We start from the raw sequence: 16339 nt of genomic DNA, 5'->3' as shown, positions 1-16339 counted from the left end.
ATACAGGATACGTTAGCATTGCTTTTAACTGTTAGCGACAACATCATACTACAGCTTGCGGTTGTGATGAACATAAGGTCGGAACATCACCTCTTCATAGCAAATCTTGCTTTACATTGTCCCAGGTTTTCAAAACTGTCCTCGGTGAAATGGTTCGAGCAAATTTGTAGGCTAATTGAGGGTCAATCTGCACTGGGATCTTCTCAAAGCATCACAGTCCATCCAGTGTTTGGTTCCTTAGGAAGACTCTGAAAAGTGTCAACATTCCCTGTACAGCCTGAAACACTGCATTTACGACCGTAGTCCATTTTCAATATCCTTGAAACACTTTCTTCTTTGTAATTCTGTGGAAGTACACAGAACAGCGCACAGCACATTTTGGGCGTGACAAAGGTAGCTCTACAGACCAGAGCCAAAAAATGTGGAGCCACAACAAGGGAGCTGTTCGGGGCCTAGTGCTGGATGGTATCTATCTGCCGCTGGCGCCCTCTGCTGACTGTTATGTGTAAGTGATTCAAACGAGTACGATTATTAAGTGTTCACACATTAGCGTGCAGGCTTATGCATGCAGCATGAGTAATTCACTTTTAGCTGACCAATTTAAACAGGATAGCATAGGGCTATTTTACACAAACATTTTACATTTGGGTGGATCATAGGCGATTGCATCAAAAAGTAGCCCACATGTTTAAAACGCCATTGATTAGTTTATTAATGTACTTGGCTGCACCATGCCGCGACCCCACCTGTGATCTGTGTGGGCATGTTCATTTAGCCACTCCTCCAAACAGATTTGTACCCGATGTTATAGTGTCTCGTGTTGATAAACTTCCTGTGGGTAGATTTGGCTATGCGCTTGTCGCTTTATTTTGAAGTTTTTTTTATTTTTATTTTTTAACAAAATGCTTGTTAGGTGAGGATTGTCTATAGCCTACATCAAGGCAGAGAAATCCAGTAAGTATGCTATTGGCTGTTCTTTTGGTTGCGTGAGTCGGCTAATCTTACAGTTGGATTGGAGTGAAAGCACCAAATAATAATAATTGCTAATTGGGATACTGCGTCTCGACTATAATTTAGCTCATAAGTGTAGGCCTACACATTCGGGATGTTTGTTGAGAAGAACATGTTACGCTAATCTTAAATATAGCCTATCACATTTTATTATTGGGGCTATAAACTACAGCTTTTGTTTAGGCTACACCTACACTGCAACTTTAAACTTCAAGGAAGAAATAGACTACATTCATAAAGTCCTTGTTTAAATGTCTTTGTTGGTCGATCCAGGTAAAATTGTAATTACTAGTATCACTTCGGCGATTTTTTTTTCCTTTTTGGGGGGCGGGGGGGATGATTTTAAGATTGTGGCGCAAATTGTAGATGTGTTTCTCACCACCTTCGAATAATATGAAATTATCATGGATATCAACAAAAACAGCGACTTAAACGCACAGGCAGTTTACAAAAGGCTATGTAAATTTAACCAATTGGGTATACATTTGCGAAATGTGGTACTATTACAAATTAATCGATAGCCTACACATAATATGAAAAGCGTAATTAAAGGAATTCATTATAGTTTTAGTAGTAATAAATTGTGAACATTTTAAATTCGAAGCATTGCACGTGTGTGCTTCTATTTTCCAAGTAGGCTTCGTTGACAGTGACCTCTTGGGAATGCTAATTTAGGCTACTGTGTGGATAATTAATCTCAGAGGACAACGAATAGATCCTTCTAAGAGAAACGCAATGATGTTCACCACCCGTGGCAACTCATAACTAGGCTACAGATATTGGTAGTCACGCTTGTTGACATTGTTTAAAATAATGTGGGACATTTTATATCGAATGCATCTCTTAGGTGTAGTTTACACATAGGACAAACATCTAGCCCTATCCGTTGTCGTGTTTACTTCATCAAAGCAATTAAGTTATTTTTAGCTATCATATTTTAAGAGTTTTTTTGTTATTGAAATACACGACAACAAAAAAAATCAGTTTATCCGAAACGTATAGGCCAATAGATTATATCAAAATAGCCAGATGGCCTTGTTGCAACTCATGGCCATTTTAGAGAAACGTGCGATGGTTTAAGGAAATACAAAATCAGGAAGCTGTGCAATGCATTCTTGACATGAATAGCTTGTGTAGCTGACATTTTGTGTAATGCGGGCTGCAGTCCAAATGACTTTAAGACATTTTATATGGATATCCCATAGTAATGGTATCACCCATCTTCAACACAACATTACTTTTTGTGTAATCACAGGGAAATGTTCTTTCTCTCTTATAGGCACTTCAGAAAAAAAGACCACAGGAAGTGGTGTACATTTCCCTGAAGGGCTCCCCAGAAGCAGTTGTTACATTTTACTTTTTTGATGAGCAGTTTCATCTGCTGATCTACATTAGTTCCTCACATTCCTTTTCAAGAATGAGGCCTAGGATAAAACGCCATGGAGCCGTGGTAGCTATGGTCCTCCTCATCAGCTTTGTCTACTACTTCTCATACCACTATCCTGAGGTGACTCCGGACCACGTGCCTATAGTAAAGGAGGATTCCGTCGATCCCACCACACAGGAGAATGACATCACCACACCCATGCACCAGCAGGACAGAGAGACCCAAAAAACAGCCTTTGTTTCGACAACTTCTGCTGCCACGAATGTAGTGCCTCTGTTGGTCTCGGACAGCTTCAGGAAGGCAGTTGTTCAGAACACGGCCTTCTGGAACCGTAAATTGATGCGCTTCATAAAGCAGCTCGACAACGGGGATTACTCAGCAGAGAAATCCAAACTCAATTGGTCGAATTGTAGAGAAACGAATGAAGAACTGCTGAAAACAAACATGCACGACTTCAGCACTTATCCAGATCTGCACAAAGACTTCTTGTACGGCATGGACTGCAGAGATCCAGCCATGATGATCAATCAGCCAGACAAGTGCAGTGGTGGTAAGGAGAAAGTGGACGACCTCCTAATACTTTTCGCCATCAAATCCACTCCAAAGAACTTTGAGCAAAGACAGGTGGTGAGGCAGACGTGGGGGCAGGAGGGCATGTATGAAGGTGGGGTGAGGCTACGCATCGTGTTCCTCCTGGGTTCCTCCGCCCGGGACGATCCCGACCTCGGGCAGCTGATATCGTTTGAGGCGAATCACTTCCGAGATTTGCTCCAATGGGATTTTCATGAGTCCTTTTTCAATTTGACCCTCAAAGAGCATGTGTTTTACAGGTGGGCCATGGAACAGTGTCCGGGAGTTTCCTTTGTTTTCAAAGGGGATGATGACGTTTTTGTCAATAGACAAGCTATTTTCCACTACCTGAAGTCTTTGTCGCCTGAACAGACCTCCAAGCTCTACGTGGGGCAGATTATTAGCTCAGCCACTCCCTTGCGCGATCCTCAAAGCAAGTACTACATACCTTTGACCTTCTACGATGGGCCCTACCCTCCCTACGCTGGAGGTGGAGGGTTTCTCTTCTCCGGCAGCCTGATCCAGCCCCTCTACAGTATCTCGCAGCTGATCCCTCTGTTCCCTATCGATGACGTCTACACCGGCATGTGTTTCCAGGCCATCGGGATCACGCCAATGGAACACAAAGGCTTCAGGACTTTTGACATTCAGGAGCAAGATAGAGAGAATCTGTGTATCCACAAGAACCTGCTTCTGGTACACAAGCGTTCTCCACAGCAGATGATGAAGCTGTGGAGGGGCGTAAACAGCCCTCTGCTAACATGCTGAAGTAACCCAGGGATACAGACCCAATTTTTGGCATATTAACCTTAATGAATAGCATGCAATAACCATTAACCTTGTGGGCGTCAGTGTTTCCCCTAGGTTTCCAGCTTTTTTTATTTTTTATAAAAGCATCTGTTAAATGAACAATATTGTTGTAATTATAAATTTTCTTCCACATTTAGAAAATGTCTTGAAAGTAAAACTTCAGTTTCTTTTTGTCATGGAATTTTATTCATGTTTTCAGATGAACTCAATTTAAAAGCTATCACAAAACAAACATGCTTAACTTGACAGGCAGTGTACAATTACCTCATGTTGTTCAAAGAGTTGACTGAGAAATGGCACACAGACACCGTCTGGTGTGAAGAAGGGTTGTCAAGAACTGGTGAGTCACGCAGTCTGCTCGATGACCATTTAATGTCACAACAAATGACTGTTTTACATTTGAAAAGTCAATGTATGAACCTCTACCTAAATTACAAGAACACCTTTCTAATTTACTGCTTTGCATTAGGCTCAGATGTAGTCAGAAAGGTCATTGATTCGACAAACTTGAAACATTTTAGAAACCACTGGCAGATTCTCTAAGGCACAAAAGCCAGAGGCCTCTAATGGAGTACATAAAAACAATAATTCAGTTCACTTCCTCATTTTTGCTGAATACAGAGCATGGAAAATTCAAACTATAATGTTATGCATACACTAATATACCAACAACCCCTCACTCCCATATCTGGTCTGTACAGCTGGCCCATCTGAGGGTTATTACTTTTCGAACACGTCGAGGGGGTAGTGCTCCTTGTATTGGTGCACGTGCCTCCACATGGCCTCCTTCTGCTTGTTCAGGATGGGGGTCATCTCCTCGTACACGTCTGAGAAAAGCAGGTCGGGGTGAGGTTTCAGACGCTTCTCCGCCTTCTCAAAGGCCTCCATCACCATCTTGCGGGACTGCTTCCTCCAGCTCCGCTCGTCCTCCTCGCTCCACCAGCTGTGGGCGTTCATGTAGTGTCTCAGACGGGAGATGGGATGGTCCTGCTTGTCCCAGTAATTCACCTCATCCACAGAGCGGTAGGCTGAGCTGTCGTCACTGGTGCTGTGGTGACCAATTCTGTGAAAAGGAAACGAAAAGGTAACTACAGAGTAAGTGAGAAAACCGGTTAAACTGATTGTTGGGCGTTAAACAATGACAATGAGAGAGCGCTTTAGATTAGGGGTGGGGGAAAAAGTCGAATCACATTTCAATCGCGATTCAGTCTTCTAGTCTTCCTTTTTTTTTAATGTTATTTAGTTTTTATTAAAAATCAAAAAAATCGTGAATTGATTTTAATCGATTTGTGACCCCAAGAATCGAATTGTGAGGTACCAAAAGATTCCCACCCCTACTTCAGATGATTTAGTTATGTTCTACTGTGAACACTTAACTGTAATCCAAGGTTAATAGACATGTGACAGCTGACCTGTAGGTCATGGCCTCAATGAGGAACGGCTGGTTCTCTGCCACAGCTCTGCGACGGGCTTCTTTTGTTGCATTGTACACGGCAAAGACATCATTGCCATCTACACGGATGGACATCATGCCATATCCTGGGCCACGAGCAGCTGAAGGAGGAAGACAAGTGGTGCTTTTTCAACTTTTATTCCCGGCATCCCACACAGCCAATACAAACCCGGCCCACATTTGGAAAAACTGTGACGCTCCTTACCTATCCCGTCCCCTCTGTACTGCTCGTTGGTAGGGGTAGAGATGGCATATCCATTGTTGCGACAGAAGAATATGAGAGGGCATTCCAGAGTGGCAGAGAAGTTGAACCCGGCATGGGCATCTCCCTCACTAGCGGCTCCCTCTCCAAAGTAGCAGATGACCGCACGGTTTGAATTCTCCCTCTTGGCTGCATACGCAGCCCCAGCAGCTAAATGACACAAGACGGGACGACACACAAGGGGTTAGCAGCTAAGCTTTCCATGGCCGGAAGGTGGCAATGAATCCTGGACCTGAGATAAAAGTTTCACCTTGAGGAATCTGCGTGGCCAGAGGAGAAGAGATGGTGACGAAGTTCAGGTCCTTGCTACCGTAGTGGACAGGCATCTGCCGGCCCTTGCCGAGGTCATCAGCGTTGGCATAACACTGTGCCATGAACATGTCCAGTGGGAATCCGCGGTACATAAGTACTCCTACGCACCGACAAACAAAACAGTATTCACAGGCTGACATATTGACTGAATTTAACTTAACTTGTAGTTTACCCAATTTTCATTTCCACCTTTATACTATTTTCAGTATTGATCTAAATTATATAGATATTCATTTTACTCAGGCTTCTTCATGCAATATTCCTCAAAATAAACACGTTGAGTTATCTAATTTTACTATTACAGAGAAGCATTTTGAATTCTGACCACCATAACCAAATATTTCAATACATTTAGTTATTTAGCAGACGCTCTTCTCCAGTACAGGGACATTCCCCCCCGAGCCAAGGACACAACTTCATTTTTGCACAGCCAAGAATCTAACCGGTAACCTTCTGATTAATAGCCCGATTCCCTAACTGCTCAGCCATCTGACTCATATACTCCAATACTCACCAGCTTCCCTGTACTGGCCAAAGACCAGGTCGTTAGGGTCCAGAGCAGCAGCACTGCCAATGTGGGTCCCCTCCTCTCCATAGTTTGTCATGTAGAAGGAGATTCGACCCTGAAATAATAACAATCTTAATAATCTCCTCTCTAAAATGGCTTTTAGCACCTTTCAGTCATTCACAGGTAAGCATCCTAGACACCTACCTGCCTCTGAGATTCATACAGAATGCGGTCCATTGTGTTGAGCAGAGTCATTTTCTGATAAAAGTTCAAAACCGTTTCCTTGGAGAGCTGATGTGAGAAGGAGGATCATTAAATGAATAATGAATATTATTTGTATGTAATCTGTAAACAGTTACATTTGGAATTAGAAACAATGTGTTCAAAATAGGTACATTCTACACAAAATGTAATTTTATCTCACGTTGTAAATATACATAGGAATGCAGCCTCCTGCAGTAGCCTGTCATGACACTTTAGATAATCGGGTTTTCACACCTGTGGGTCTTCAGACGGATTAATGATCTGCCCGGCCCTGTCCATCACCCTGTAAATCGGGATTCCAGAGATAACATTGGGTTGGATGAACTCCAGGTGTTCAATAAAGTCTGCTGAAGCTCCCGGAAACTGTGGCTTCTCTGTGGTTGAGTCAAAAGGTTGTTGGTGTTGGACTTCCTGATGGATAAAAGCCATGTGTTCACATGATTCACCAGTATAGTTTGTTATTGACGACAATGATCGACTTGATAAAGTTTCTCTACGTGTTTTGTACTGTGTTCTCCAGTGTCAGGGCACGAGTTCCTGGCCTGCTATGCAAAATTTTCGTAGATTTCATGTTTGAGTAGCTGGCGGTCTTAAGTGATGCCTGACTGGCTTTCCACACCCCTGCCACTGCCCAATCAGGATGCGAGAAATAACAGGCACGCGACCTGGCTAGCTAACATGTAGATAAGCAAACACATTTGTTTAAAACAAAACACACCGGTTGAAGGTTAAATATTAAAGCGGAATGCCAACACTATACTACAACGCAGTTGGCCAGTAGGCCTATAGGAAGTGATAGTTTGTATTTCCTTACTAAGCCACTAACTTATCTGACTGTTACTTCTCTGCACAACTTCTGAAACAATTTGAGATGAGAATGTCAAAATATTTGACTCATATTTCGACATTCTCCATTACAACAACTGCATTTTTTACACTTACATTGACTCTGAACGCTCTCTGCTGTAAAAGCCTTGATGTTTTCAATCCAGGTTTATGGCGAATTGCACGAAAACAGACACCATACATATTATTTATGCATCTTAAGGTCGCCATCTTCACTGTTGTGCGCTGGTGAAGCTAGGCTAGCAGTGCTAATTTGACGTGCACAAGCGAAGCCAAGGACAGTGAATCGAGTCGATCAAAATATCGGACCTACTCTCAGTATCATTTAAGCACAGACTGTCCCTTGATCAGGTGACAGCGAGAGAACCTACACCTAAACCGTGCACAAAGCTAGATAATCTATGTATTTTTTAAAGACTAAGAAAAGTACTGGGATCAAAATCGGTCTGGAATTAGATGAAACGCGTCATGATTGCGCGCTCAGATGGTTGACAACAAAGAGTATGCACGTCACACGCATGCGACAAGCTTTGCACGATGGAGGGTTGTACAATTCCGTGTCTCATGCTTAGGGAATTTGGCTGCGAACAAAGTTTATTATCGCGACCGGATGGCTCTTCCTCGTTTGTCCAAGGTATTTTTTTTATATCGAAACAGCAAGTAACAACATTATGAAATTTAGCTACATTAATGTAACCATCATGTTTAGCGTGGCTGAGCGCACCCACCTACTGCTAGGTGGGGGTGGGGGGGTGTTCCTGGATATCATAACAGTTTGTTGACTTACTATTTAGCTATAATGGGTATTTATGTCTCCGTGTGTCTTTCCAAAGGGGATTCTAGTGTGTTGGCAGGGGTGTACGGACCAGCAGAGGTGAAAATCAGCAAGGAGATCTACGACAGAGCAACTTTGGAGGTAGTAATACGACCCAAAGTAGGACTACCAAGTGAGTACAGAGAAGTGATTGCTTTTAAGAAACCATATTTAAAACTAACCATATTTAAGACTAAACCTAGTTAACCTAGATACAGAAGTTTGCCCCTTACCCTTTTTGTTATTTTACATTTTACCACAAGGTGGTAGTATAACTCTGCCAAAATCTGAAAAACCAAGCTAACCGCTGTGTCTGATAATAATCTCTCTCACAATCTGTACGCTTGTTTTAGGTGTAATGGAGCGAGCACGAGAGCAGTGTGTGCGAGAAACTTGTGAGGCATCTTTACTCTCGACTCTTCATCCTCGTTCCTCTCTCACACTCGTCCTTCAAGTCATTCACGATGATGGCTCGGTATCCTTTAGTCAAACGTAATTCGTGGTTGAAACAACGTAATTGTATAGATCTGTACACTCAAGGATGGGTACAAGCGACTTTGCAATATCAACACCAGCACCTTGGAGAACTATGTTATCTTAGGCCGCACCTACGCGGTCTCGTGTCCCAAGGCCTCTGGACTTGTTATAGTTTCTCCTCCTTATCCAGCCCTCAGCTGTTGTCATGCTTCTTGAATGCTGCCTGCATGGCCCTGATGGATGCAGGACTGCCAATGAGCTGCCTTTTTTGTGGAGTGACCTGTGCTATCGACACAGAGGGTCAGATCATTACTGACCCCACATCAGCTCAGGAGAAGGTTAGCATAACTACAGAGATAATAAAAACTTTACTCTTTTATTTTGATCACCTTTTGCTCCCAGTGTTTTAAAATGATTCCAAAATAATGTTTCATTTTTTTCTGCACCCCCAGTCTGTAAAATCTTTAATGTTAAGATGTTTTGAACATGCTGTTTTGATTGCACACTCCCCCCCATCTAGGAAAGTCGAGCTTTGTTGACGTTTGCTATTGACAGCACAGAGCACAGAGTGATGATGTCATCAACCAAGGGATCTTTTTCAGTCCATGAGGTAAAAAAACGTATTATTGACACATAGGGGTGTAACAATATATCGTGGAACAATATATCGCAGTACAACATTTTTACAATATGTATCGTAGAGTTATGGCAATATTTTTACAATATGATGTCCGTTTGATCCTATTGGTTGAGCTACCAGCGCGTGACCTACTCTGCACCTGGGTCATGCGTGCATTTACAGAAATCGCTTGAACTGAGTGAACTAAATTGTATGTACAACAAAGAAAATTATTGCAAATGTTTTGGAAAAAATCTGTTAGTGAATTTGTTTCATAAAAAAATGTTGTTCAAAATATCGTGATACGTATTGTATCATACACTCAGTATTGTGATACTTATCGAATCGTGAGCTGAGTGTATCGTTACACCCCTATTGACACGTCATGACATGTTCCTGTCATGGCCATTAGTTACATTGTCTTCCAACCTTTAATAGGCCAACTATAGAATGTGTTTTTGAGGCACTAGTTCTGTGTTGCTCTTGACTCAACTAACACAAATTACCTTAGTGTCTCATGACCAGTCAGTTTTTCTTGTGATGATGAGACACAATTAAATGGTCATGGACCTCTGTCTTTTCACAGCTTCAGCAGTGCATAGCAGCCAGCCAGAAAACCTCAGAGAAGATCTTCCAGTTCTACAGAGATTCTGTCAGGCAACGATATTCCAAAACCATTTAACAGAGAAGCTGTTCCCATTTTTTTCTGTCATGTCAGACAAACATATCTTTAAATAAAATATTCAGTCCTTTTTGATTCATCCGATTAAAATAGCACCACCCGCACATCTGATAAACAAGGACAACAAAGTAACGTTTCATCAAGTGCATTTATTGTATTCATTTAATTCTTGTTTTTGGTATATTTACACTTAATTACACATGGGTGTGAAAACAAGGAGTACATGTACACCAGATCCCAGGGGATTCTCTTAGCTTTAACCTCTGACCTCAGTTGACTCCTTAGTGCAGGGAACAGAGTTATTTTATATAGCATGGACATTTTTATAATTGTTAACCAGTGTATACACAGTTTCAAGTATACTAAAAAGAAACTGACTGGGTGTTGACACAATTGCTTGGGATTGTCAGACCTAAGGCCTGTTCCGTAAAGCATGATTACCGAATACGCCAGGTTTAATGTCAGGGAAAGTAACTGACACAAACTTGGCTTATCCGGTAAACTTGTTTCATGGAACAGGCCCCTTTTCAAAGATGCTTTAGGCTGCATAGTGTAGTCACGTTGTGAAAGTCTAAGTGATTTTGAAGTGCTTGAATCAAATCTAATTGGTTGATATTCTGTCAACTCTGTCTTGGTACAACGCTGATGTTCTGAAATCATAAAATATTTGCTTTGAATTTTATAACTTGTGACTAACTGTAATTGCTATAAAACTATATATCTACTTAGAAAATGTCAGTACTTTTATTTTGACAGTCTGTGTTGTTTGCTTTTCATCAAACAGCACTCGCTTTATGGCACATTGGACATGTAATACTGAACTGAAAACCAGAGAAGGGTTTGTTGGTATCATTGATGTTTATCCAAACCAAGGAAAGGAAATTGACACCTGGAAAAGACTAAACAGGGCTAAGTGCAAATTCACCCATGCAGATGTGCCGTGTCTGTAAGGAAAATAAACCAATACATGCTTTTTTTGGAGGGGGCGGGAGGACATATGCACAGGAAATATCTGGCATTTCAGTGAGAACAAAAACAGGTCACCTTTTAGACACTATGTTTTTTGTAAGTTTTTTTTGTAAAAGTTTTTTTTTACATAAAGTAAGGACAAGTAATGACATCCTCTGAGAATAGAGTATGGTGCTGTAGTGTTGGCATATGCATGAGTAAATGGTTGTTTTTGAACATTTCACTCCAGACCAGGAGGGGGGGGGGGGGTACCAGATAACTGTTATTGTCAGCCGTGCATCATGGATTGTGGTCCTCTAAGTGGCTGTGTACTGAAAGGGGAGACGGAAGGTCTATATTTGGGGTGCAGGGAATGGAATCCTAGTGGAGAAGCTTCTCTTGATGGAGTGACTCATTCCAGGATCTCCAGAGTTCTGTCTGCTGTGCTGCAACTTCAACCACCACTCAAGTCCCTTTCAGCCCTGCGCCATTCTCAGACTTTTCCATCTTCTTCCCATAGTCCTGTTACAGTTTTTACCAAGTCAATTCTTTTATGATATATATATATTTTTTTTTTAACCCTCGAACAGTTTTTTTTAATGTTCCTTTTCCTTCTGTTTGGCACATTATTCAGTTTGTACTTTATTCAGAGACACTCGAGGGAGAAGTCAGAGGAGCTGGCTGATAGGTTGGTCTGCTGAAGCAGTGATTCTCTATGGGTGTCCTTCTCTGTGGGTGTCCTTCTTTGGGTCCCAGACTGAAGTCTATTAGGATTGGCTCCTCCTGTGTCCTTATCATGACCTTCACACACATATACCGGAGTCCATCATTGTCACCCTCCATGACCGTTAGACTCAGCAACACCCAGGCAGACGGGAAATTCTAGTGGGCAGACTCTGGTCTGTCTAAATAAACTGCAGAATTAGTCCTAGGTTGTCTTGGTCTATGATGATATTTACATTGCCACACAATCATCTTATCTACTGGTTTATATGCTGAATTCCACAGAATTTGTGATGTTGACTAGTTTCTCTAACACAATCCAGTATCCAGGTTTTATGTCTTATTATCCGGACTCTCCATGTCAGGGTAAGTTGTCCGCACAGGGATAAGTGGTGAAGGGTGTGATTGTAGTATACCGTGTACCCAGGAGAGTGGTGGTATGTGCCCAAAATGTTTGGTGTATGTATGGAAATGTGTGTGTGTGGTGTTGTGTGTGTGGTCTGTTTGTGTCTGGGATTATAGATATCCTGGTTTTACGGTGGTTTTCCAGACAGGTAGGAGATGAGAGCAGCAATGGCACAGATGTACGTGATGATCCCGAAGACGATGGACAGCACGGAGAGCCACAGAGCCTGGCGCGAGGCGGCACTCGCCCCCTGGAAATCCCCCTCGGCCGACGCCTTGTTAGTCTGAGGAAAGAACGACAGAGCAGATTGTTGGCTCAGACGAAAAGAAGGGGAAAAAAAAGAGCAGTGCAAAAATGTCCGTCCATCAGTCTTTGTCCTCCTCTCTCCTCAGTCTGTCTTTGTCCAATCACATCGCCCGGTTCACACGCTTGACCTACGAGGGGTTCCATCTCTGAGTCACTCCTACTACTCCTCCCTCGTTTATCATTCTCTTCCTCCTTCCCTCCCTTTATTCCCGGCCCGTCTTTCATGGTGACCCCTATTTTCGATAGCGCTCAACACTATTGGAAATCTATCATCCGGTCCTGCTTGTTATGACTCAAATTAAACCTTAATGAAGGTCATTGATCGGAGCACAAGGCCTTGGTCTCTGCCAGGTAACTTTGTTCTGAAATGCTAAATAAAGCTGAGGCCCAGACCGATTCCCACGGTAGGATCAGACACTAAGAAGCGGGTAAAAGATGAGCATGTCTGTTACTACAGATTGATGGTGGTAATGTGTTTTTCTCAAGATTAACTGCATTACATTTTTCTTCCTTAATTTTTTTTGGGTATAAGTATGTATATTTGCTTTGTTGTCCTTGTGGTGTGGTATGTATTATGGGTTATATAGATGAAAAAGACCATGTTATTGGACAACTATGTAATATCTTCTTGACCAATATAAACCTGTTTTGGTCGATCCACAAATAAACATCTGCAGTTCCATTTAGCATAATTGTACTATTGACTGTACAAATGTAAAAAACTAAAAACTGTACAAATCTAAATGTATTCTTGTCTGGAGCAAAGCTAAAATGGACTAGCCTGCAGTTTCCTGGGTCAACAGTAGGCCGCCACTAGGGTGAGGTAGGGTCAAGGTGAGGTAAACTGGTCTTAGGGTGTGTGGTGGTGTGTTACCTTCTGGGACAGGTAGAAAGCAGCGATGCCCAGGGGCCAGAAACAGCAGAGCATGGAGAAGAAGGCCAGGCCCAGGTAGTCCTGAGGAATCATCAGGGGGAAGTTGCTATCGCTGTCTGTGTCACTGAAGTCCTCGCTGGATGAGTCCTGGGGGGTCATGGATATGGTCATTCAACTCCTGGCGAATCCAGGACTGTTTTGCTGCTTGGACTCAAATGTATGTCATTGTCATCATTCCTACTGGTTGCCTTCATAAACAATGTCCGTTTATGCTGTACTGGCAAAAGCATCAATGTTCCATTTCACCTGATTTGTTTGTACTGAAAGGTCAGCATGCTTCAGTCTTGTTTAAACAGATAAACCAACATTTTGCTGAAAGAGTAAATTATGTATTTTTGGTGAACAATGTTTACATGTCTTCTAGAAGAAAAATAACGCTTTGCTGGTGCTTGTAAGACAATGTGACTGAATGGGGTTATCATGAATGTGCACCCACCAGCTATGCTGCTTGCCTGAGGCTCTATGTGACTCAGTCGTTTACAAAAAGTCTACATATTCAATCTGGCTTCTTCTCTCTGACCACGTCTGATTGTTTTCCTTGTTTTACTTCCAGCGCAAAAATAATCAGTTTTATTTTCAGCAGATGTGCTCTTTGAATAATTCAGAGATTTTTGTTGATCGCCCCCCCCCCGTCCCTGCTCAAGTGCACACACACAAACCAAAAAGGTTTTTCTTTGTCTGCTTCAAAGATATGACAAAAAGACAGGGCACAAGAGGGTAACTCCTAACCAGCTGTCACTTGTAATAATCTGAAGGCCTAGTGTCCCAGCGTGCTCTGCTTGTGTTCCTGTGACGTCGTATTTCGTCTCTTTCAATCAGATCAAATGTTGTCAGATGTTTCATAAAATCGATCTGTTTTGTTAAATGAAGGTTGCGAGTGGAGGGGGGGGGGAGGAGTATCCCAAGACAGCTCTCTGAGGATGGTGGGGTGGAAGGGGTGGGGCACCTGCAGCCAGAAACAGGCTCATGTCACGCACACAGGACCGACCTGAGATTGTCCCTCCTGCTCTAACCCTGTCGATTGGTCTCCTTCTGTTCTGTTCCCAGGAGAGCTTGTTGAGTAGGAAGCCTAATGGCCGTGCCTTCCTGCTGTACCTGGACTTCGGATGTGAAACTAAGGAGCTTGTTTGTGTTTCTGCGTAGGGGATCAGAGTCAGGTTGCATTCCCACAGGTCAGTGTCTCAGCCTCGGCCACTGTCAGAAGCACTGCCAGTGCCTCCAATGTGCTTGACAAGATTTTGTTTGAAGTGGTTTTGGATTTGACCTTTTGGTGAAAAACTCAGATGTCGTGTTAAATACACGCTGACAGAAGCAGCTCGTTCCTTTAATGGATTGTGATGTGTGTGTCTGTGTGCGCGTGACAGGAAAAATATGCAGTTGGACCTTACACTTTTACCGTACATTGATGAGAGATGTACCTTGAAACAACTGCTCGGCGAATAACAGCACAAGATGATTCAGTCACACTAAAGGAGTGATCTAAGTGACATAGGGGAGAGCATCTAACCTTGAGTCCTTAGCTATTTCTACATTTCACTCAAGGGTCACTGATGTGTGAAATAGACCTGGCACCCGTCACAGTAGTGGTGTCATTACCAGGACACCAGCCGGCACAGCGCCTTATGTCATTTCACCTTTCCGACAGAGTGCTTTCCACTGTTGCTGACTGCAAACCTCTCTCGTACTTTTCACAAGTTCCACTCCAATTCCCCCCCGCGATTCTAGACTCATCTTTATAAACCGGGTATCTTTGGAGTGTTGACAGAGACCACGTCGGCAGGAGAGACAATCCGCTTGGAGAGAGCAGCAGAGCCTGTGACCTGGCGGTGACTCACCCCGCCTTTTTTCCCCCCCGCTCTGAGCATCAACAGCAGCAGCAGGAGGGGGGATCGAGACTACAAAGGGAATTGAGCCAGCTGTCCTGTTTTCATGCTGGCTGTTCAGGTTTTGTTTACGTGTTTACATGGGCAGTTTTTTTTTTTTTGGGGGGGGGGGGGGGGGGGGGATTGCTCTGTTCTGTTGTGCCTGTTGGACATTTGGAAGGAGAGTGTGTGTGTGTGTGTGTTTGTGCGCGGAGGTCCTTACCTCAAAGTCAGGCAGCAGGTCGTCCTCGTCCTCCAGGCTGTACGCCACGCTGTGGCTGTCCTGCTCCTCCCCCTGCAGCTTCCTCTCCAGGGAGGAGCCGGGATGGACGTCCACGAAGGTGGTCTCCAGGTACTCCTTCCTGTGCAGCGCCAGGGAGTCAGGGTGACCCCAGATGGGGGCCGGGGAGTACATGGACTCCAGCGTGCGGGGCAGCGAGCACGGGTCCAGTAACTGCTGCTGAGGGGGGCCGCTGCAGTAACTCCTCCAGGCCAGTGGGGGGAAGGCCTTGTCCTCCTCACACCTCACCAAGATGCCCTTGAACAGGGACCCAGACGGGCCGCCAGCGTGCTTGGGGCTCTCCCGTAGGAGAGGGTGCTCCAGCTCGTCTTGACTCTCCATCTCTCTCTGTGACCGGCGGCCGGACAGGAGACTGCCTCGTCCACAGTCAGCAATCCAGAAATCAATTCCCCCAGAGCCCTTTCCCAGAAGTGCGTTCCCCCGGATTTAAGCGAAAGCGGCTGCTTTGCTGGCTTTAGTACAGTGATAATCCATCTTTAATCCAATTCTTTAATTTGACTCCTATTATAGGCCTTGTTCTCAGACCTGAGGACACATGCTGCAACCATGGCATAATGAAAGTGACCAGCTCTGCCAGGCTTAGCCAGGTTTCCACTCTGCTCTGCTCTGCTGTGCTCTGCGTGTTATGCTGAGGTCGCGATGGGAGATTTAAGCTCTTGAGGCTCTCCTGCAGATTCTCCTTTCCTCACATGTCAGAAGCTATTTGTTCCAGGCCGTGATGGCTTATGGCTGGGTCCTTGTCTCCCATTTCGTATGATTGAGTGTGTCTATGGTCATGAATATGCTAATGTTCTTTCTCTCACATGGGTTCCAGATATGTCAATTCCGAAGATGGAGTGCCCTG

At 43.7% G+C, this 16339-nt stretch overlaps 4 protein-coding genes across 4 annotated transcripts; 2 read left to right on the top strand and 2 right to left on the bottom strand.

The window, feature by feature from the left end:
- The first annotated feature begins 2296 nt into the window (after window positions 1-2296).
- On the top strand, window positions 2297-3787 carry b3gnt2l (UDP-GlcNAc:betaGal beta-1,3-N-acetylglucosaminyltransferase 2, like). The gene has a single exon (XM_067245979.1). The coding sequence runs from the start codon at window positions 2429-2431 to the stop codon at window positions 3734-3736; it is 1308 nt and encodes a 435-aa protein (XP_067102080.1). The 5' UTR covers window positions 2297-2428; the 3' UTR covers window positions 3737-3787.
- Window positions 3788-3941: 154 nt separating this feature from the next.
- Window positions 3942-7897, bottom strand: bckdha (branched chain keto acid dehydrogenase E1 subunit alpha). The gene is made up of 8 exons (XM_067245978.1): window positions 7520-7897; window positions 6812-6988; window positions 6518-6604; window positions 6320-6428; window positions 5744-5905; window positions 5437-5643; window positions 5191-5332; window positions 3942-4841 (listed from the first exon to the last, which is right to left on the bottom strand). The coding sequence occupies exons 1-8, from the start codon at window positions 7631-7633 to the stop codon at window positions 4499-4501; spliced, it is 1341 nt and encodes a 446-aa protein (XP_067102079.1). The 5' UTR covers window positions 7634-7897; the 3' UTR covers window positions 3942-4498.
- A 44-nt stretch (window positions 7898-7941) lies between these two features.
- Window positions 7942-10090, top strand: exosc5 (exosome component 5). Its single transcript, XM_067245980.1, has 6 exons — window positions 7942-8057; window positions 8257-8370; window positions 8591-8712; window positions 8912-9052; window positions 9235-9324; window positions 9920-10090. The coding sequence occupies exons 1-6, from the start codon at window positions 7961-7963 to the stop codon at window positions 10013-10015; spliced, it is 660 nt and encodes a 219-aa protein (XP_067102081.1). The 5' UTR covers window positions 7942-7960; the 3' UTR covers window positions 10016-10090.
- Window positions 10091-12092: 2002 nt separating this feature from the next.
- On the bottom strand, window positions 12093-15921 carry tmem91 (transmembrane protein 91). Its single transcript, XM_067245981.1, has 3 exons — window positions 15418-15921; window positions 13273-13419; window positions 12093-12375 (listed from the first exon to the last, which is right to left on the bottom strand). The coding sequence occupies exons 1-3, from the start codon at window positions 15814-15816 to the stop codon at window positions 12220-12222; spliced, it is 702 nt and encodes a 233-aa protein (XP_067102082.1). The 5' UTR covers window positions 15817-15921; the 3' UTR covers window positions 12093-12219.
- Window positions 15922-16339: the final 418 nt, after the last annotated feature.

This window comes from Osmerus mordax, chromosome 11 (assembly GCF_038355195.1).
Source record: "Osmerus mordax isolate fOsmMor3 chromosome 11, fOsmMor3.pri, whole genome shotgun sequence".
NCBI lineage: Eukaryota > Metazoa > Chordata > Actinopteri > Osmeriformes > Osmeridae > Osmerus > Osmerus mordax.
This window is presented reverse-complemented; position numbering and strand designations above follow the sequence as displayed.

What these genes read in the sequence shown, in the direction of transcription:
- bckdha (XM_067245978.1), bottom strand. Translation starts at nt 7,633, where the DNA reads ATGGCGACCTTAAGATGCATAAATAATATGTATGGTGTCTGTTTTCGT. An exon ending in AGAGAGCGTTCAGAGTCAAT is followed by an intron (nt 6,989 to 7,519) that starts GTAAGTGTAAAA and finishes TTTATCCATCAG; the next exon opens with GAAGTCCAACACCAACAACC. An exon ending in TGGCCAGTACAGGGAAGCTG is followed by an intron (nt 5,906 to 6,319) that starts GTGAGTATTGGA and finishes GTCGGTGCGTAG; the next exon opens with GAGTACTTATGTACCGCGGA.
- b3gnt2l (XM_067245979.1), top strand. Translation starts at nt 2,429, where the DNA reads ATGAGGCCTAGGATAAAACGCCATGGAGCCGTGGTAGCTATGGTCCTC.
- tmem91 (XM_067245981.1), bottom strand. Translation starts at nt 15,816, where the DNA reads ATGGAGAGTCAAGACGAGCTGGAGCACCCTCTCCTACGGGAGAGCCCC. An exon ending in ACCTGCTGCCTGACTTTGAG is followed by an intron (nt 13,420 to 15,417) that starts GTAAGGACCTCC and finishes ATGACCCCCCAG; the next exon opens with GACTCATCCAGCGAGGACTT. An exon ending in CTTTCTACCTGTCCCAGAAG is followed by an intron (nt 12,376 to 13,272) that starts GTAACACACCAC and finishes TTCTTTCCTCAG; the next exon opens with ACTAACAAGGCGTCGGCCGA.
- exosc5 (XM_067245980.1), top strand. Translation starts at nt 7,961, where the DNA reads ATGGAGGGTTGTACAATTCCGTGTCTCATGCTTAGGGAATTTGGCTGC. An exon ending in TCATTCACGATGATGGCTCG is followed by an intron (nt 8,713 to 8,911) that starts GTATCCTTTAGT and finishes TCCAGCCCTCAG; the next exon opens with CTGTTGTCATGCTTCTTGAA. An exon ending in CCACATCAGCTCAGGAGAAG is followed by an intron (nt 9,053 to 9,234) that starts GTTAGCATAACT and finishes CCCCCCATCTAG; the next exon opens with GAAAGTCGAGCTTTGTTGAC.